General features: G+C 32.4%; 1 protein-coding gene across 1 annotated transcript in view; it reads left to right on the top strand.

The window, feature by feature from the left end:
* The window catches only part of LOC118922885 (serine/threonine-protein kinase TAO1), a 60,484-nt gene that overhangs the window by 669 nt on the left and 38,005 nt on the right, over positions 1–21,810 (top strand). The window contains 7 exon segments of the mRNA XM_057505368.1: positions 4,870–4,941; positions 7,343–7,444; positions 8,703–8,748; positions 9,300–9,396; positions 10,920–11,033; positions 13,486–13,580; positions 21,241–21,334. Of these exon segments, the coding sequence (XP_057361351.1) occupies positions 4,870–4,941; positions 7,343–7,444; positions 8,703–8,748; positions 9,300–9,396; positions 10,920–11,033; positions 13,486–13,580; positions 21,241–21,334 (620 nt within the window).

The raw sequence follows: 21,810 nt of genomic DNA, 5'->3' as shown, positions 1-21,810 counted from the left end.
AGGTAGTAGAAATTCTCTCTGTAATTTACCTACCCAAGGACAGCTGCGGTTAACATTTAGATAGACATCCTTCAGAATATTTTGTGTACACATGCTTTATGTGTGTGTGTAATGTAGGTTATGTTTGTTTGATTTCTGAGTTGGACACAGAATAAGGGAAGAGGCACTCAGAAAACAGGTATTTCATAAACAGCCTTTTTTCTGTGTTACAGTTTTGTCTGAATGTACACTTCTCCTGTTGTTCTCCTTAATACTAATGTGGAGAAATATAGAATAATAAAGGAAAAAATATACAGACTCTTAGAAATGGGCCCAATAAGAGAACCCTGTTGAAAAGATCCCTGTCATGTAGCCCTTCAATGTGTGTCAGTAGTACTTTTAAATTGACTTACTTTATTAAGTATAATTTATATACAGTAAATACAGATATATTAAATGTATACTTCAATGAAATTAGACAAGTTATATACCATACAACAACTATTCAAGATACAGAATGGTGATAGTGTGGGGACTAGAAAGAAGTAGATAGAGGACAGAATGATAACTTGTTTTACCTCTTTTGATAATAAATATATAGTTAAAAGTTAAAATTAAGTCATTATGTATGGGGGAGTCATGAAAAGGCAAGCAGGAACAATGAATCCAACTGTATTTGGGCTATAACCACATTAGAGTAAAAACCAAAACTAATACGAGTAACTTTCATACACAGTATTTTAACTTTATACCCTCTGTCTCCTTGGGAAGAGGAAACTGCAAACAAATCTTGAACTCTTCTCAGTAAATTTGTTTCATATTGGTATGGGTATGACAGTTCTGAAATTGTGTGTTTAAAGATTGAGCAGTGAGTAATTTTGATGTCATTTGGAGTCAGATCCTAACTGAAAGAATGATAGAAATAGGAAATTGGCAAAAGTAAGGAAGAACCATGTGGGACTAGATAGGTATTGGATAGGAATTTGTGGCATTAATATGAACTAATTATATGACATATATATTTCCTAGCTCTCTCTTCTGTAAGATTCTAGTTGCATTGATATCCCAGTAACAACAAGCACACTTAGCACTCAGATCTTGAATTCCTCACTACATGGATCAAGAGCTCTTGGAGTAATGGTTCATTCTATTGTGGGGACAGGGATCATTAAAGATAAGCTCTAGAATATCTTGTACCAGAAGGTTAAAAAGAGCTTTAAAAAAAAGGGGGGCCCTTTCAAGAGGATGCTAGAAGCAGCTTGAAGGTGCTCCCACTGGCCAGATCTGGAACAATTTGAGCATCAACATAAACATCTATTGATTATAACCCATTGAATAAAATAGGAATTCCTAATTTCCATGATAGATGAAGGATGGATAGATAGTTGGAAAGGGAGGGCTTTTCTTTATAATAGAATGCTGAGTGATACATGTGAAGGGAATGGTAGAGTTGGGAAAAACCAGCATTTTGAAGATTGCAGCAATCATTGCAAAGATTGTTTTGGGTAGAATCTTCAGTGGTTGCTAAGCCTAGGGGGAAAGTTTGATGAGCAGGATATTTATATAGTTTAAAAGTATCTCTCCACGGATTGCTTGTTAGATACAAAGTAGGAAACAGGGGTTATAACTGTATACATTGGAAAGAAACAGTCAAATACCTTGAGTGGGTGATGAGAATTAGTAACCAGTGATGAACAGACATTGTATGTGTCCAGATATGATACCCTGAAAAGGACACAATATAATTCATGTAGTATTTCAGCCAGAGATATGTAACCAGAATCTAATCTTGAAGAAGCTTCAGACAAACACAAATTTAGTAAGGTAAGTACTGCTATGTAGTCTCAACAACTGCCAGTCTTGTAAAAGTCAAGGAAGGGTTGAGCAAATTGTTCCAGATTAGAGGAGATGAATAAAACATGATGAGTAAGCACAATTTGTAATCCTGAAGGGAGAGAGAAACATGACTGTGGACATTAAATATTTTTCTGTGGGTTTTTTTTTTGTGTGTGTGTGTGTGATAGGCAAAAGTAATCTCATCTTAATCTGATTTAATTTTAATGTAATCTAATGAGTTTGGATTTTAATAAATTACCGTGACTTTAACATACTGTTTTAAAGTAATACTAGATTTGCAGATTTTGCAATAATAGTAAAGAGTTTTACCCTATAATCTTCACCCAAATCCTTTAAAGTTTACAAGTTTCATAACCACAGCACCTTTATCAAAACTAAGAAATCAACATTGATACATTGATACTATTAACTAAGCTACATACTTTATTCAGATTTTCCCAGTCTTTATGCTCTTTTCTGTTCTGGAATCTACTCCAGGATACTACACTGCATTCAGTATACCCACTTTTGAACTTTATCTTGTGCTAATTAGAAAGGTAGCTCTTTAGCAAAACAATGAAACTGGACCCTTACCTCTTACCATATATGAACATTAAAATGTATCAAAGACCTAAATATAACAGTTACAACTATAAAACTCTTAGGGTAAAACTGCATGACCTTGGTTTTGTCAAAAGATTCTCAGAAATGACAATAAAAGCATGAACAAAAAGAAAAACATAGGTATTGGATTTGATCAAAATGTTAAACTTCTATGCTTCAAAACAGTGCAAAGGCAACCAACAAAATAGGAGAAATTATTTGAAATCATATGTCTGCTAAAGGACTTGTGTCTAGAATATATAAAGAACTCTTACAACTCAATAATAAAAAGGCAACCAAATTTTTAAATGTGCAAAGAATCTGAATTGACATTTCTCCAAAGATGTACAAATGGCCAAAAAGCTCATGAAAAGATGCTCAACATTCACTGGTCACAAGTCTTGAAAAATTATACCAAGTGAAAGAAGCCAGTCACAAAAGACTGTATATTGTATGGTTCCAAAGTGTACAGAATGGGCAAATCTCCAGAGACACAGAAAGTAGATTAGTTGTTCCTTAGGGCTGAAAGGGTGAGGAAAAGGGATAGGAGAGTGATAGCTAAAGGGTGTGGGGTTTTGTTTCTTTTTTTTTTTAATTGGGAAAAAAATTGAGATAAGATACACATAATATAAAATTTACCATTTTAATCATTTTTAAATGAAACAATTTGGAGTTTCTTTTTGAGGTAATGAACGTTCTAAAATTGTAGTTATCAGTAAATTGCATGTATCTGTCATATCAATCAGTATTGCCATGTATCTGTCAGTGTACTGAAAGCTATTGAATTACACACATTCAAATGGGCGAAATGTGTGGTATGTAAATTGTATCTCATTAAAACTGTTAGAAAAGAATATAGCTATTGACTAAAATCAAGGGGCTCACAAATAGATGAGTAGAGAACATTTTGGAAAAATAAATTCATATGCAAGATCTTATGCAGATAGATCCACTTCACCCATTATGGTAAGTGGTGCACGTTTTCATTAACCAGTCTGCCAGTAATCGAAATTGGAATGCCATTAGTTGTTCCCAGGACCCACTTAAAAGAATATATATGTATATGTATATATATATATATATATATATATATATATACACACACGCATATATATATATATGTGCTTGTCTAATTTTTTAACAGTTTTTTTGAGATTTAAATTCCATACTCTAAGTTCACCAATTTTAAGTGTGCATTGCATAGATTTTTAGTAAGTTAGAATTTTGTAGCTATCACCATAATCTAATTTTAAATTTAAAAGATTTTGTCTTTGGGAATTCATTAAAGACTGAATTGAAGATGAATTCTTCCACAGATGACTAGAGATGATTAACTCTTTTTACTGAACTCATTTGAAATATTTTGCAGCTATCCTCTTGTGCCTTCTTTATATATAACCTTTTTCTTAAACACATAATGAGAATTTGGCTCTTAGTTTCTAAACAGTAAACTTTTTAGTTATGTTTCTGTTATGCTTTTATTTTTTTATCAAAATTTCCAGAACAATGGTAAATAGTAATTGCGGTAGCATTTTAGCTGTCTTGTCTTAATTCTAGTTAATAGTTATTTACAATAGACATGATTTATCATGTTGAGGATTTACTTTCCCATGTGGGTTTCCTAAGAGTTTGGTCTTCCCTGCATTGAATACATTTGGAGCTGGGCCTTTTCTGCATTTTCAGCATTTATTGAACATATATGTTTTTCCCCTTTGATTTGTTAAAAAATATGGCAAATTCTGAAATGTTTTCCTGTATCAAAATTTTGCATTTCTTTGGTAATGTATTTTATTCAAGTGAAATATTGTTTTAATGCCCTGTAATATTTGGTCTTAAAATTTTATTTTGAGTTCCCTTGTCTAAATTTATAAGTCAAATTGGTACCTAAGTTTCTATTTTGTGCTGCTGGTGAGGGTTTAGTTGCTGGGTTAGACTGCCTCCATAAAATTAATGGGGTAGCTTTCCTTTTTTCTCCCTTTTTATCCTGGGGAGTTCCCTGGTGAAACTCTTCCACTCACAACTATTTTAAAGATGATTAGTATTCTTTTCAGTCTGCCACCACTGTTTTACTCAAATTTTCTTCTCTAGATCAATTTTAGTAGTTCTTTCCTAGAGAATTGTCCATTTCATTGAAATTTTGAAGTTTACAGGCATAGCATAGACTTGTATGTACTAGTCATTTTTTTTGTTTGTTTACAGTTCTATTCAAATTTCTATATTTTTCCTCTCAACTAGCTCATTCAAAGATAAACATTCATTATTTTTATTTCTAAAGTACCAGCTCCTTGATAATTTGATGTTTTTTGCTATTTAGTTATTTTTTTAAATGTTCTTTAAAAGCAGTTTTGATATCTTTTTTGACATGGTAGTTTATAAATGCTTTTATTCTCAGAGAAATGATTTCCCAGATTTAATCTGATAATTTTTACAATGCTCTTATGTCTTTTTTAGGCACAAGATGTGCGCAACAATGAAGTGGTAGCTATCAAGAAATTATCTTATACTGGAATATGGTCTGCAAAGGTAGGTGAAATATGTATGTTTGTATTGGCATGTTAAAGAAAGCCATACCGTTTTGAATTGGGGATAGGTGAGAAATTTTTTTTTAAATGTTGAAAAATATACAAATATTAAGTGTATATCTCAGTGAATTTTCTTCCACAGACTCAATGTGCCCATTTAAATTGTACCTAGAGCCGTAAACAACATTCCTGACATACCAGAAACCTCGCAACTGTGTCCCTTACTTTTAATTGTTTTAGATAAGTGCTGCTGACACGAGTTTAATTTTTTAAATTGTTGTTTAGAAGTTTATTCTATAATAGAGGGATTATCATGTCTAAGAAAGTAAACTAGAATAAGGTACATTTGACAGTAAGTATACTGGATATTAATTTTTAATGGTAGAGAAATTATCTAATGGCTGTTTCAAATAATCATCAGGCAGCATATATCTAGTCTGAAAAATAAGGCAGTGGGTAATAATCTGAAAAATAAAATTATTGATACTGTATTGCATGTACTTTGTTCTTCAGTATTCTGATTAGTTCTTAATTGCATAAGTTTATAAAATGTCTACTTCCTAAATGTTATCTGTTTCTTTAATTCTTCAAAAATTTAATTATTTTTTATTGTGGTTAAGTACACAGAACAAATTTACCATCTTAATCACTTGAAGTGTAAGTTCAGTGGCCTTAAGGACATTCACATTGCTGTGCGACCAACACCACATCCATCTGCACAACATGCAGTTCATCCATGTTGTGTGTGTTTGTGACTGCGTGTGTGTGTGTCTGTGTAAAAACACCACATTTTGTCCATCCATCATCTGTAAATGAACACTCGGTTGTTTCTACCCCTTGGTTATTTTGAATAATGCTGCTATGAGTATAGGTACACAAATATTTCTTTGAGTCCCTGCTTTTAATACTTCAGGGTACATGCCCAGAGGTAGAATTGCTGGATCAGTCTTTAATTTTTAAAGGTTTTGGTTTTGTATATTTCTGGAATCCCGATTTTATGGTAAATCTTGTTTTTTGTGATACACTTATGGGCATAATAACACTGTTGTGATTGATCACTGTTCCATTATGTTGATATCTAAAAAAACTCTTAATAATTTCTAAAACCCCTTAAAAAATTCAATTTTTACAAGTTTACTGTAATTTTATTTGCCATTCCATAGTATAACTTTAAAACTAGCTTTCCTAGCCAACTTGTGTTGAAGTCTGTTTAATTAGTCACACCTAGAACAAAAAGTTTCACCTAGGGCAGCATCTTCTCTCATCTAATATTGTAATAAAATATTAATAATGTAATAAGTGTTTTTTACATTGAAGAATACAGGTTTTAGCTTTGTTTTGTTTTGTTTTGAGAGTTTGCCTCCCAGAGCATTCAAATTTGAAATGTAAAGCCCATAAAACACTTTCTAAACTTAGCATCTTCCAGCTTACACACTTTACACTGTGAATATCTTCTGCTCTATTTTGTTGAGGGCTTATGAAATAACATAGGAGATATAGGATCTTAAATTCTAGTACAAAACATTTCTTAAAGTTCTGTATTCTAGTTCCCCTACCTTTAGAAATATGATACAAGTGAGTGGTAAAGCTTGGAAAAACTGAAACAAGAACAGAAAACAGATTCCAAGTTCCCATCCTACATCTACTAAGCTTCTAGAGTCTCTGGGCATGGGCCCAAGTACCTGTATTTTCAGAGTTCCCTGATTGCTTCTTAGAAGTAACTATAGTTAGGATATAGCCTAAGTTTCTGAAGTTGTCATAGAGTAGCTTTAATTGCTGAAGGTTTATCTTTTATTTACTAGTAGGCATCAATGGGAAGGCTCTTCATAAAATCCTGTAGGAAAATGTTTTCATGCTGCTTGGTTTTTCTGTGAACTTCCCTCTGCTATAACCTAAGTGTTCACTAGCATTTTAGAATATGTGCAAGGAATTTAGGTAATTACTTGATTTGAGTTTAAACAGCAGAAAAAACTTAACATTTGGTAGACAATATAAGCCAAAAACACAACAGTTGAACTTTAAGGTATGTAAATTTTGCAACAATAAAGCTGCACAAAAGAAGGGAGAGGTTGAACTTTTGAAGAAAAACCACTAAATATAGTATATAGTGTTCTACAGGCTTGGTGTGTGGTTGTAAAATTTTAATAAGACTCATTGATAATAAATTTTATGAAAATAAAAATATGTCCTTCCTGGAATGAATTTTATGTAATTGAGTTGTAAACTATATGGATGTAAGTTCTTTAAAATGTATTAGTTTGACATTTAAATATTACAAATGAAACAAAATTGTATGTTTTTGTTAACATTTTAATCTAATCATTACTTTTTTACTTGTATAGCTTTCTAAGGAAAAGCAACTGTTCCTAATTATTTCCTTTATTCTTTTTTTCTCCCCACAGAGATGGCAGGGTATTATTAAGGAAATCAGGTTTCTACGAATATTAAAACATCCCAACATTGTAGAATACAAAGGCTGCTATTTACATGAGCACACAGCATGGGTAGGTATCTGCTCTCCCCTTGCTGTAATTTTAGCAGGTTTAGTTTATAATTAATTCCAAAATGTCTCAAAATAGGTGTGTAAAGCCATGCACAAACCCCTTGAAATGTTAATTCATACTGAGAAAGGAGGAGCAGCTTTTCCTGGAACTCTTGGGCAGTAAGAGATACTAGAACTTTTGCCAGTTTACTCCAGAGATTCACCTGATCATTACGTGCATGGGAAAATGTTCTGATATATGTTAGTAGTATCATTCTTCAAATGCTTTATCAAACATTTGAAGGTTGAGAACAATCCTATCACTCAAGGATGAAAATCAGCATATATTTTTGACATAAATGTAAACTATTTAACCACAAGGATCTTGTGTGGAATATTGGTGGTGAATCCTGAAGAAATCTGAAGTGATTGTGATGCTTTGGCTGAATGATACTAAAGGTAGAAAATTGAGACATTTTATTGCAGAAAATGGAAATTAATTTTGCCCCATTGTTAAAACTAAGATAAGGTAGTAATTTTACAACAGTATAGGCATAGTAATTATGTCTTTTAAGAGGAAGGCTAAATTTTCTTTCAACAGGAATGACCTTTTATTTTTAATAAGCTATAGCTGATTATCATTTTAATATACTGAACTTAGATTTAGATTTGTAATGTTTGATTTAATTTAGTGGTGATGGTACTCCTAAATTTGAGGCTGTGGTTAAAGAAAAAACAGTGGCCAAGAGGGTACTGCCTTTCTGTCTTTCAGGTTTCTCCATCTGTAAAACAAGGATGATAATAGGGTCTACTTCCAAATGTGGTTGTGAGGATTAAATTAGTTAATATATATAAAATACCTTGCACATAAGAGGTGCTCTGTGTTGGCTTTATAGGAAAGATTTAAACTGTAACCTAAACTTTGTATATATAGTACCAGAGGATAATTTTCTGCTTCCTAACAATACCAGTATTGCTACTATAGGTTAATATTAATAGAATATGTATATTCCTTTATAGCTTTAGTTAGTAATTATATGAAACACATATCTACAAGCAATTCTATGTTGGCATTATAAAAGATTAATGTAGCATTAGCTTAACTTCATGTATGCATTTAACAAGTTCACAAAATGTGTAACTAAAGGTAATTGATAACTAGAGTTTGTTTCACTTCAAAGTATCTTCTCGATCTCCTTGGTGAATTTGTTTTATCTCATATAGAATCTTTTTATTTTAATAGTATATTTTAATGTTTTTATCATTTTTTTCCCATGTAGCTTGTAATGGAATATTGTATAGGATCTGCTTCAGATTTTCTGAAAAGTAAGTTTCCTTTATTTATTAAGAAAAGAAAAGTATTAGTATAATAAAATGAGAATTCGTTCAGTAAGAGATTTTTTTCATAATGTTAAAACTTTTCAGGAAGAGTGAAAACCTTTGTCTTTTCTAGAGTCTCAGCGTGGTGTGCACTGTCATTAAATATTATGTTTTAGCATACAGAAGAATTTTCTTTCATTATGATTTAACAGGCATTTTTCTGCATTCTTTATCATTAAACTTGATTTGTTCCTTCTGTTCAGAATGAAGGTATGTAGAAATATAAAAAGGGAAAGCTTCTATTTTATTGTTTTTATAATCATGAAATATTTGTTAAATGTTGTTTGTTAACTTTGAGGAAAATTGCCTGTGAACTATAACAAATAGGCACAACTGCACACTTGTTATAAAGTTAAATTGCCTAAAAAACCTTAAAGGTTCCTTCTTGCTAAATGTTAGTCTTTAAAAATTTCCCCATATATTAGATATGTGTATATATATTTTTAAATAGAAATGTTCTATAGAATAATTATTTTCAAATGAATTCTTATTTTAAGTTCACAAAAAGCCATTACGAGAAATGGAAATAGCAGCAATTACACATGGTGCTCTCCAGGGATTAACCTACTTACATGCTCATAACATGATCCATAGGTAAGAACTTTAAAAATTATCACTTATCAATAAGCAAATGGCTTATTGAGTTTATCAGACCTAGAATTTATTGATCCTGAATGCTTTATTTGTTTTAGGTAAATAGAAGTATTCTGGAGTTTTACAAACTCATATTTTTTTTAGGTTATCCATGTCTTAAAAATAATATACTAATTTATTTGATCTCTTTGTTGAGGATAATTTTTATCTTTTTCTACACATGCTGCCAGGCTGTCTGAAGTATGTGCACTTTATAGATTTGTGATAGAAATTTAATTATAGAATAATTTAATTTGTGAAGTGGAAAAGACGATAGGGATGATGTATTCTTACTTTTTTCATTTTACAGATGAAGAAACTGATGCCCCAATTTGTGACTAACTTCCCAAAGCTTACAAGCAAGATAGATTAGACTAGAACTAACCTAGATCTTTCGTCCTCCTGGTGACTCATAATGCCAGATTTGATTCCATGACAGAGACAAGTAAAAGCTACTTAAGACTCTATGCTTTTGAGATAATCCTTGATAGTGGATAGTAATTTAAAGATTAAACCATCACAAACTACATTTTTAGCACTGGTATTGGTTTTCCCTGTTTTTAGAAGGAAGCTAGCATTTTTAAAATTATCTATGTGAACCAGACAATACATAGTAAACTTATATAGTAGAGTCGTTGCAAATTAATGGGTTATCAGGTTTTTAGATGAGAATACTAAGGACCAAGAGAAATACACATGCATAGTAAATAAGAGAATGGAAGATTTGGAAGTAAAATCTAAGGTCTTCTCAACTTCAAAGAACCTATCCATTTGTTAAAAAAATCAAATGGAAGAAAATAGATTGACTTACTATTATATCCATTATAATACTATGTAGTATGAATTGACAAGTGCTTAGAAATTTATTTCTTTTTGAATGTATGGTACCCATTGGGCATACAATCCCATTATAATTTTCTTAGTTCACATGTACATTACTGATTTAGAGAAGAGCTTAAAATTAAATTTGGGATCATTGATATTACCTTATCCATGTGTTTCAGTTTTCATTTCATATTTAGGTAGGAGAACTCTGCTAAAGTTTGGAATGATATGAGTAATTTAAAAAAAACAAATTTAGGGCATGAGGTTCTTTTTTTTACCATTTTAATGTTAAGGGTATACTCAGAAATCTTACAGTTACGTAAGAATGTTCAGCTGAATTTTTAAAACCATTATTTGTACCAGTGAACAGGAACTCAAATACAGAGTATGTGCTATTAATTACCTAATTTTTTCTTCTGTTTCTACTGCTATTTTATCTTCTCTTTTAGAAAATTTTTACTATATACTTACAGGAATTCTGTGTATCTCACTTCGTAATTTGGATCTTAATTCTCATTATCTCAACTGAGAGATTATCAAAGGCCTTAATTATTCTGATTTCTCCTTCTGTGTTTTATAAAATGTTATATGATTTTTATCATTTTCAGTATAATCTTATGAAGGAAAGACAAATAATTTTCTGTGTTCTTTAAACCCAGAGATATCAAAGCAGCAAATATCCTTCTGACAGAACAAGGCCGGGTGAAACTTGCTGACTTTGGATTGGCTTCCATGACCTCTCGTGCCAGTTCTTTTGTGGGAACGCCGTATTGGTAAGACTAGTCCTGTCTGGTATTGATCCTCATAATTGAAATAGGCAGTGTGTGGTTGTACTTTTTTCAGATGCTTTATCTTTTTTCTTGGAAATACAGTGCTGCTTTAGACATTACTCTAAGCACTATAGTTAGTTTCAGATATAGATTTGGAGTGCTGCCCTTGTATCTCCTATTGTTTCATTTGTTCCCCCAATGTTTCTTTCCTGTTATCATCTACATCATGTATTGGGTATAGGAGGGAAAACATTTAAATATTTAAGAATGGAGAAGATAGAAGTGCTAAGTGGAAATATTCTTTAGATTTATACTTACTGTGTGTCAGTATCTCTGAATAAGAGTATCTGAAGACTGGTAGCTAATTACGATTTTTAAAAAAATTTTTATTATGGAGAATTTCAAGTATACAGGGAAATAGGCAAAAATATAAGGAAGGCTCACATAGTGGTCAGCTCAGCCTAACAGCACTACCCCAGGGCCCAGCTGTCCTATGTACTTGCTCCTCTTGCCCTCCCTCCACCTCCAGTTATTTGAAGTGAATTCTAGACATCATCTAATTTTATTCATAAATAATTCCATATTAATGTCAGCAAGTCTGAAGGGAATAATTTTCCACATCTTCAACTTCCATAGGTGTTTTCTCTCTGTATATGTTGAGAGGTGTCTTAGGTCTATTGCATCTTCTTTTCCACTTACCTTTCAAATCTCCCAACTCCCACTTTGTTAAAGAAAGGCTTCTCACCCATCCTGAATAGTAGAATGATGCATTGTTCTGAGGATTAAAAGACTCAAACCATTACCAGAGGGACAACTTGAGAATACATACATCTAGAATATATAGCATCAGAAATATTGAAGAGTTAGGACACAAAGTTTTGGCAAGGGCCTTCTGGCTTCACAGTCATCTCTCTTCACTTCCTTTTACTCCTTGCTCTTTCTTTTCCCCAATTATCTTCCCTCCCATCTTCTTTTCTAGTAGATCATAAATTACTTCATTTATAACTGGGACAATTGCCATGAGGACACATTAACATGTTATTTACATTGAAAAATGAAGTTTGGCATTTCCTGATAGAAAATAATTCGGATTTGAATGGTTGGTATGACCATGCAGACTGGGTTTGCTAATTAGGTTATTATACAGCAGTGTTTCTAATGAATTGAATGAGCTAGGTCCTCAGCTCCAAGTTGTAAATATCTGTAAAGCACATATACAAAATAATGTATATATGTATGTGTGCATTATATCCCTTGCAACTAAGTTTATAAAATTTCGATACCAACTCAAAAATGTACAAGCAGATACATTTTTAAAATAAATTCATTGGAAGTAAGAAAATAAAAAGTTTGAAGGCTACTGTTCTGTATGACCAAAACTTTCTTATGTAGAACCCTAGTTTAGATAGAATCCTCTTCCCCTGTATAAAAAAAAGGGTTCTTTGGAGAAATAATTCTTCTTAATGGTCTCCCTTTACAAATCAGTGATCAATATTTTATACTAGAAAGGAGCTAGAAAGTTGTGCATTAAAAACAAAACTAGTTTTTTAACTTTGTTGAACTTACTGACTCCCCAAGCTTACTTCAACATCTTAACACATTAGAAGCCCTCTATTATTGGCAATTGGAAGTTACATATGTATTAATTTGTATATAGTATATTAGAAACACAGCACTGTGTACATATTTACATGTTTTTACACAGAGGAACACACATACACCTGATGACAATCTTACTAAGCAGTCAGAAACTGTTTTAAATGTCTGTCTGTGCTTAACAACAAGTACAAAGGAAGTATAAGGTGAAGCATACCAGTGAGAACATTAGAGTCTAGCTGAAGATGTGAATTAGCATTTCATTTTATAACCAAGATGCCTATAAAGTTAATAATTGTATGATTTGTTTAGTTATGAGTGGCTGTCCTAGCCACTTTTATCACAGAACATTACTCCTATTTGCAAAAAAGACTGATAAACTGCTTATTCGTTGTTGCTTATTGTGGCAGATATTTTCTCAGCTAAATGTAGTGAGCTTGTTTACTTCAAGGAAATGAGTGCCAGTGATAAAATGCCCTCTTTCAAGCAAAACTTAGACTTTTGTAATAAGATACTAAAACGAAAATGTTTGAGAATCACTGGCATAAAGGATATACAATATTAGAATCTGTAAACTTGAATTGATGTAGAATACAACCCTGCTCTGGGGAATCTTTCCTCCAGGACGCTGTTACATGATCATGACAAATGGTGAGAATAAGTCTAACACTGTATATGCAATGGTAAATATTTACCTCACAACCTGTAATGCATTTATTTCCCTTTACAAGAATTCTTATGTCCAGTTATATCATCTGGAATTCACACAGGTATTCTCCATGTAGATGGTCATTACATTTTTAAAGAATAGTATACTTTTCTTTTCTTTTTTAACTTTAAGTGACATTTTATGTTTTAGGATGGCCCCAGAAGTAATTTTAGCCAAGTTTGGAGAACTACATTATGGTGCCAAAGTAGATGTGTGGTCTCTTGGAATAACATGTATTGAACTAGGTAAGCATTGCTCTTTATTACTCTGCAGTAAGTTTTGATCAATGTTTTACCTCAATTTCTGTACAAAATTACAGATTTTTATTTTTATGTCAGTGTTTAAGGGGAGCAATAAATCTATTAAAGTTGTCACTTTGATTATTTGGCAATTTATATATACATATATTAGCTTAGGTGTATTAGATTTGCTGTATTAAATTAGGTCTAAAATAGTTTATAATGTGGTATTAATTTTGAGGTATCTGTGTCTAAGATTTAATGAGTATTTGTTAAACACCTAGAATATGTCTATGGTTATAGATTTACCATGTATGAAGGGTCTCTAAAGCATTCATGAATTACATACCGCTACTTAAGATACTTAATACTTTGTGTTAGGGATGAGGATTAGATTATCAGGCTGCATACCTTATTGTACAGTTTCATTTTTTGTACATATTTTATTCTGTTGCCTTAAGTGGAACTATGCTTAAGGCAGTGGACCATCAAAACTTTGCTAATACTCCCCTTGTAAGGGAGCCATGGTGGGTAATTGAACTGTCACTGTAATTGAAGCTGATGGCCATCTTCTTGCTCTTGAGTCCCTGCACCAGTCCACAGTACCTTCCCATTTTTTTCTTTAAGCTTTATTTAATAGTAGGAAATACTGGGAATATTTAATTGAACCATTTTAGGAGTGACCAAAGATCGAAAATAACACGTTAAAAGTAAAATCCATGTGTCATTTGGATAAGTCATCAACCTGGGTTTGTCAGTTGAAAAAAAAAAAGCAGAAAGGGAAATTGAGGTAAAACAAAAGTAAAAACTTGCTTATCATTACACAATAAATACTATAATTTCCATTATAACCAGGCTGTTTCTTTCTTGCAATCTAATATTTTTCCAAAATAATATAACCTTTAGAGTTTTTTCACTTTTGTTAGAATTCCTACATTAATCATTCCCTTCAAGTTCTGTATCATCATATATATTTTAAAGCTTGACATCAGCAAAGAGAGATTTGTAGTTTACCATGTCATCCTCTTCTGATATTTTGGTCTCAATTTGAGGTTTTCAAAGTGTTACTTCCATTTGAAAATATCTTTAGGTATCTTAAACGCTTGCTCTTTTACTCCTGATTCTTCTTCCTAACAGTACATCCTAATTAATTTCTTAAGAAACTTGGGTGTAAATGTACAGAATCTGGTTAATATACTCTGGCTATGGGGTATTTTTATGGGGTATGTGGTTGATGCATATATGTGCCCCTTTGGATAGTGAAATTGCATTAATGATCCTCTTAGATATCATTGATATATTTTGATATTCATTTGATTAGAAAGTCTTCCTTGGCCAGTTATACTGCTCAGAAAGAAATGTATAAACTAGGGAGTTTCTGTGGGATGGATTCTTATTTTTCCATGTTTTCTAGTTTCTTATTATAGTTCATAAAATAGACTTCCTTCACAATGAGAGTTTTTATACTTAGAATAAAGCAACTTTGGATGTGACCACCTTTAGATCATTTTTAAGGAGTGAGACATTTCGAAGAAATTCTTAAAGTTTTAGGCATGCATGAGGCATCTTCAACTTTTAGAAACTCTTTCATGATCACTTTTTAAAGTTTTACTTACAGATGTTTTGAATTCTGAAATGTCATGAACCAGAACCTGACACTGGTCCCAGGGGAAAGATCTAGAGTAGCACAGGCCAATGAAACATTCTGTAGTGATAGAGATATTCTGTATTTGCATGTCTTTCAAGCACTTGAAATGTGGCTAGTGCAACCGAGGAACTGGATTTTAAATTTTATTTCATTTAAATAAGTTTGCATTTATAGGGCATTGGGGGAACTCGATAATATGGGTGTAGTAACCACATTGTTTTTCATGTGAAACCTTCATAAGAGTGTATATCAATAATACGTTAATTAAAAAAATTGTATAAAAAGTAAGTTTGCATTTAAATAGTAACATATAGCTGCTCTTTTAGACAAAAGAGCTGTAGAGGCCTGATTTTTTTTAATGCAAATTAGATTTGCTGTCTTGGGAAATATATGTTATATGCTTTTCTACTTTAAAATAACTAAGGATAATGAATTAAAGCAAAATTTTCTTACAGAGTAGGTAAGAGAGCAGAACTTAAACCAATTGTATCTTTGGTTTTGATAAATACAGTTCTAAATAAATATGACTTTCATATTTATTTATGAATTATGTATTCATATTTATTTATGAATTTGAGGTTGAAATAACTTGAATTTTCTCATAGATGACTTTATATGTTTGTTCACAATTTGATGAAAAAGATCCCAATTTTGTTGCTTTTCAGCCTATGTGCATGATTGCACAGTTGTGTTTATAAAAATAAAATGTGCCATTTTTTCTGATTATAAAAGTCCATGTTGAGAGTATAAAATTTCAGAAATATAAAAGATGTAAAAATACAATAACTTGTTAAAGGATATACAAAATAAAAAGATGTAAATTATGACATCAAAAATGTAAAACATGGTGGGAAATAAAAAGTAGAACTTTAAAATGCTTTCCAAATTAGCAACTTAAAATAGATAATTATAAATATTAGTTTTATGTAAGCCTCATGGTAACCACGAAGTTAAAAGCTATGGTAGATACACAAAAAATAAAAAGGAATCAAAGCATACCAGTACCAAAAAAATCAAATCAGAAAGAAAGAGAGCAAGAGGAAAAAGAAAGGCACAAAGGAATTACAAAACAACCAGAAAGCAGTAAACAAAATGGCAATAAGTACATACTTATCTAAAGTTACTTTAATTATAAATGGACTAAATTCTCCAGTCAAAAGACAGAGTGGCTGAATGGATTTAAAATAATAAGACCCATGCATATGATGCCTACAAGAGACTCAGTTTAGATGTAAGGATACATACAGAGTGAAAGTGAAAGGATAGAAAAAGATATTCCATGTAAATGGAAACCAAAAGAAAGCCTGGGTAGCTATACTCACAAAAGACAAAATAGACTTTAAAACATACTAATAAGAGACAAGGACATTACATAATGATAAAGAGGTCAGTCCAACAAGAGGATATAACGTGTAAATATTTATGCACCCAACGTGGTAGCACCTAAGTATATACAGCAATATTAATAAACCTAAAGGGAAAAATAGACAGCAATGCAATAAGAGTAGGGGACTTCAACATCCCACTTTCATCAATGCATAGACTATTCAGACAAAACAATCAATATGGAAACACTGTCCTTTAACAGCACACTGGACCAGATGAACTTAACAAACATATATACAGAACATGCCATCCCAAAACAACAAAATGCACATTATTCTGAAGCACCCATGGAACATTCTCCAGGATAGATCATATGTTAGGACACAAAACAGGTCTAAATAAATTTAAGAAGAATGAAATTATATCAAACATATTTTCCAGAGACAATGGTATGAAACTTATAATCAGTTACAAGAATAAAAATGGGAAATTCACAACTATGTGAGATTAAACAACATGCTATTGTAACAACCAATGTGTCAAAGAAGAAATAAAAAAATATAAGGAGACAAATAGTGGAAATACAATATACCAAAACATATGGGATGCACCAAGAGCAGTTCTAAGAGGGAAGTTCATAGCAATAAATGCCTACATTAAGACATTAGGAAGTTTCTCAAATAAACAACCTTAGTTAAAACCTCAATAAATGAGAAAAAATAAGAATAAACCAGTCACAAAGTTAGGAGAAGGAAGGAAATAAGAAAGGTGAAAGCAGAAATAAATGAAATAAAACTAAAAAGTTAACAGAAAAGATCAATGAAACTAAGAGATGGTTGTTTGAAAAGAAAAAGAATAGACAAACCTGTAGTTAGAATTAACCATGATAAAAAGGACTGAAAATCAAAAATGAAAGAAGAGTCATTACAACTGATATTGCAAAAGTAGAAAAGATCACAGGAGACTACTGTGAACAATTAATATGCCAACATATTGGACATCATAGAAGAAATGGATAAATTGTTGGAAACATACAACCTATCAAGACTGAATCATGAAGATATAATCTGAACAGACTGATTACTAGTAAACAGATTGAATCAGTAATCAAAAACCTCCCAGAAAACAAAATCCAGGACCGGATGGCTTCACTATTGCAGTCTAACACACATATAAAGAAGTAATGCCAGTCCTTCTCAAACTCTTCCGAAAAACTGAAGTGGAGGGAGTACTTTCAAACTCGTTTTATGAAGCCAGCATTACCTTGATAACCAGAACCAGACAGGGACACTACAAGAAAGTTACAGGCCAATTTCCCTGAGGAACATAGATGAAAAAATTTTCAGTGCAGCACTGGCAAACATAATTGAACAATACACTAGAAAGATAATACACCATGATTAACTGTGACATATCCCAGGGATGCAAATATGGATCAATATCTGCAGATCAGTGTGATCCACCACATTAACAAAATGAAGGTTGAAAATCACAATTATCTCATTAGTCACAGAAAAGCATTTGACTAAATTCAGCTCTTAGCATAAGTATAAAGGGAAGATAGCTCAACATAACAAAGTCCATAAATGGCAATCCCACTGCTAATATCCTACCTAATAGCCAAAAGGTAAAAATTTTTCCTCTAAGATTGGAAACAAGACAAGTATATCCCCTCACCACTTTTATTCAACAGAGTATTGGAAATAACATCCAAAGCAATTAGATAAGAAAAAGAAACAAAAGGTATCCAGATCAGGAAGGAAGAAGCAAAACTATCACTGTCTACAGATGACATGATATTATTACATATAGAAAACCCTAAAGACTCCACCAGAAAATGGTTAGAACTAATAACCAAATTCAGCAAAATAACCAAATTAATAACAAAATTAATACACAGAAATCTGTTGCATTCCTATATATTAACAAAAAACTAGCAGAAACAGAAAACAGGAAAACAATTCTATTTAAAACTGCATCAAAAAGAATAAAATAGCTAGGAATAAACCTAACCAAGGAGGTGAAAGACCTATACTTTCTTCATGAGAGAAACTAACCAATAAATGGAAATAATCCCATGTTCATGGATAGGAAGAATTAATATCGTCAAAATGGCCATCCTGCCCAAAGCAATTTACAGAGTCAGTGCAATTCCTATCAAAATACCAATAGTATTTTTCAATGAGCTAGAACAGATAGTTCTAAAATTCATGTGGAACCACAAAAGACCCCATATAACCAAAGCAATTCTGAAAAAGAACAAAGCAATTCTGAGAAAGAAGAAAGCTACTATGGGGGAGGGGTTGGGGTGAGTAGTTAAGGGTGAGGGGAATAAAAGGGCACAAAAATTTTCAGTCATAAGTTGGTCACAGGGATAGTAGTATAGCGTGGAAAATAAAAGCACTGCTTCTGTAACATTTTCATATGTTGACAGTAACTTCAGTGGGGAGGGGGAGTGAGGATTTAATATGGGTGACTGTAGAACCACTGTGTTGTATACTTGAAACCAATATACGATTGAATCTCAAGGATACTTTAATTAAAAAAATAATTGAAATGGAAAATATCCTTTGAATCCACTGAAGGCTCCCACAGTTTAGATTTAGTAAATCTGGATGGTTTTTACCTAAGTTCAGTGTTCTTTGACTAAATTGAGATGGTCAGGTTTATGGTAAATGACAGAATCAAAAATCATCCTCTGGTCTGATATATTGATCATACACCATTTAGAATGTTTGAATACTTTAATAAATCACAGTAGAAACACAAGTTATTTTATTCATTAAGAATTTCTTCAGTAATCCCTTCCCCTTCCTGGATGAAACTAGTCATTCTTAAAGCTGTTGGGAGGACAGTATAAAGCAGGTGTCCATGTCACCTTCTGAGTCATGGTAGCCCGGAGTGGCGTGTCAGAGTGCTGTGAGGAGAGGAGGGAGTTCCCACAGACAGAATGCCTTGTAAGTGGAAGCAGAACCTATGCAGGAAGGGCGGCAGTCAAGTTTGGAGATTCAGAGTCCTGGTGGGGTAACCAAAGCATTCATACCTGGAAGTAGCCCAGCATGGAATGTCAGAGGCCAAGGAGCAGGTCCATATTTTGGGGTGGGTAAACCTGACACATGGCAGTGCCTGATTGAAAGGAAGGGGCTTCCCTCCTGAGGACTGATGAAGAGGGCCTCACTGCAGAAAGTGATCCAGTTTGGATGGGGTGTCAGAAACTGAGTGGATGAAGTAGACAGACTTGGAATGGGGTTTGAAAACTTGATGGGGAAAAGCGGAAAGGGTGGTGGCCAAGATGGGAGACTGGCTATGTACAGGGGGGATTCATCAAGCATATTAAGGATAATCAGAGTGAGGTTTCTTATTGTCAGAGAAGGATGTTACAAATAATGGAAAGAGAAGGCTAGAATAAATAGTACTATAGTATTGGATTTGAGATATTATAGTGAACTCAGTTGTTTTCTCCTTGGAGAAATGGTTAAGCTGGGTCTACAGTAGGGAAAGCATAAGATGATCCTGGAACATCTTAGTGTGCCAGAGAGCAAGGAACTGAGCAGGGAATGATGGAGCCATGCCAGAAAGACAGAAGTCAGCCTAAAAAGGTTCTTAACCGCTCAAAAATGAAGCGATTTCAACATCAAAATAAATGATAGTAGCAGATTATAAATCATTAAATGAAGAATCTAAATCCATACAATAAGAGAATAAAATGAAATCTTTATGCAAAAAAATATTTATATAGACTCAAGTACCTTTTCACAAATACTTAATTACAAAGGAAAAAAGTGAAACTTTACCATGAAAACTTGTGGAATGGCCTAAAGTGATCAAAGTGAATACCATCAATAACAAGACGATCTGAAACCATGGACTACATCATAGAATCACTGAGAAAAGCATGATATTTGCTTCTGTGATATTCCTGCCAGAGATGTGTAAACCAAATTTAGTAACAGCACAAAGCCAAACTGAGGGACATTTGAGAGTCAAAATTATACTTGTGAATTGTCAAGGTCCAACTGTCACCTTAAGACTAGAAAAAAAAAGGGCAAATTCAATCCACAGTAATTAGAAATAAAGAGACCCACAAAAGATCAAAGCGGAGAAAATGAAAGCAATAGGGAACATCAATGAGATCACAAATTAGTTCTTTGGGAAAAGTAATGAAATTAATAAACCTCTAGCTAGATTGAGCAGAAAGAAGACACAAACGACCAATATCAGGAATGACAGGGGACATGACTCCAGATTTTACACATATTGAAAGGATTATAGGGAAATTTTATGAACAATTTTATGTAAGTTTAAAACATACAAAAAATGGACAATTTCTTTGAAGGATGCATATGGTGGAAGCTTATTTTTGCTACAAAGGACATTATTGGGACATTTGATTGAAACTACAATGGAGTTTGGGGATTAGATAATAGTCATGTATTCATATCAATGGTCTGATTTAATGAATGTACTAGGTTCTCTTAGAATGTTCTTGCTTATTGGAAAAATACACTATTTAGAGATGATGTGCATCAGCACTGCAATTTCCTCTCTATTGGACTCCCTTGAATAAGTTCTCTGAACTCTACTTTCAACTTTTTTGCTAAGTTTGGGTTTATTTTTAAAAAAAAACTAATTACTTCCATTCTCCTGTATAACAGGCACATATTTTAACAGGAAGTTTTCTTTCTTTTATAGCGGAAATGAAGCCTCCTTTTTGGAATAATAGTTCAGTAAGTGTCTTCAGTCACATAATCAGAAGTGAATCCCCTACACTACAGTCTACTGAATGGTGAGTATGGCTGAGAGATGTATTGTTCAACATGGAAAAATTTAAATATTTTTTCATAATGTTATCAAAATGATTTCATTTCAATGAGGTGAAGTGTATATAACCTGAAGAAATATTAAAATAGCTTAATTTTATCCATACATCATGTTTATCCTTTATTATCTCTATTTTTCATAGCATACAAGTAACTCAGTTTAGAAATAAAAGATACATGATGCTACATGGGAGCAAAAAGTATGGCTTTTGTATAAAAATTACTATATTTTTTGTACCTTAGCAACACATACAACCCTAATTATATAATAATAGCATGATTTAAACATTCATATTTTATAGCTGCAATATATAGATTGCCACAACCTGTAGAGATATTTAATTGGGGAATGGTTTATAATTGATATGGTATAAAACATAGGTAAAAATGATTAGATAATTTATCAGAGTTACCAGATAATTCATAATTTTTGGATCATTCT

The sequence above is a fragment of the Manis pentadactyla genome, chromosome 8 (genome assembly GCF_030020395.1).
Source record: "Manis pentadactyla isolate mManPen7 chromosome 8, mManPen7.hap1, whole genome shotgun sequence".
NCBI classification, from domain to species: domain Eukaryota; kingdom Metazoa; phylum Chordata; class Mammalia; order Pholidota; family Manidae; genus Manis; species Manis pentadactyla.
The sequence above is the reverse complement of the archived record's forward strand: the minus strand, read 5'-3'. Positions and strand labels throughout refer to the sequence as shown.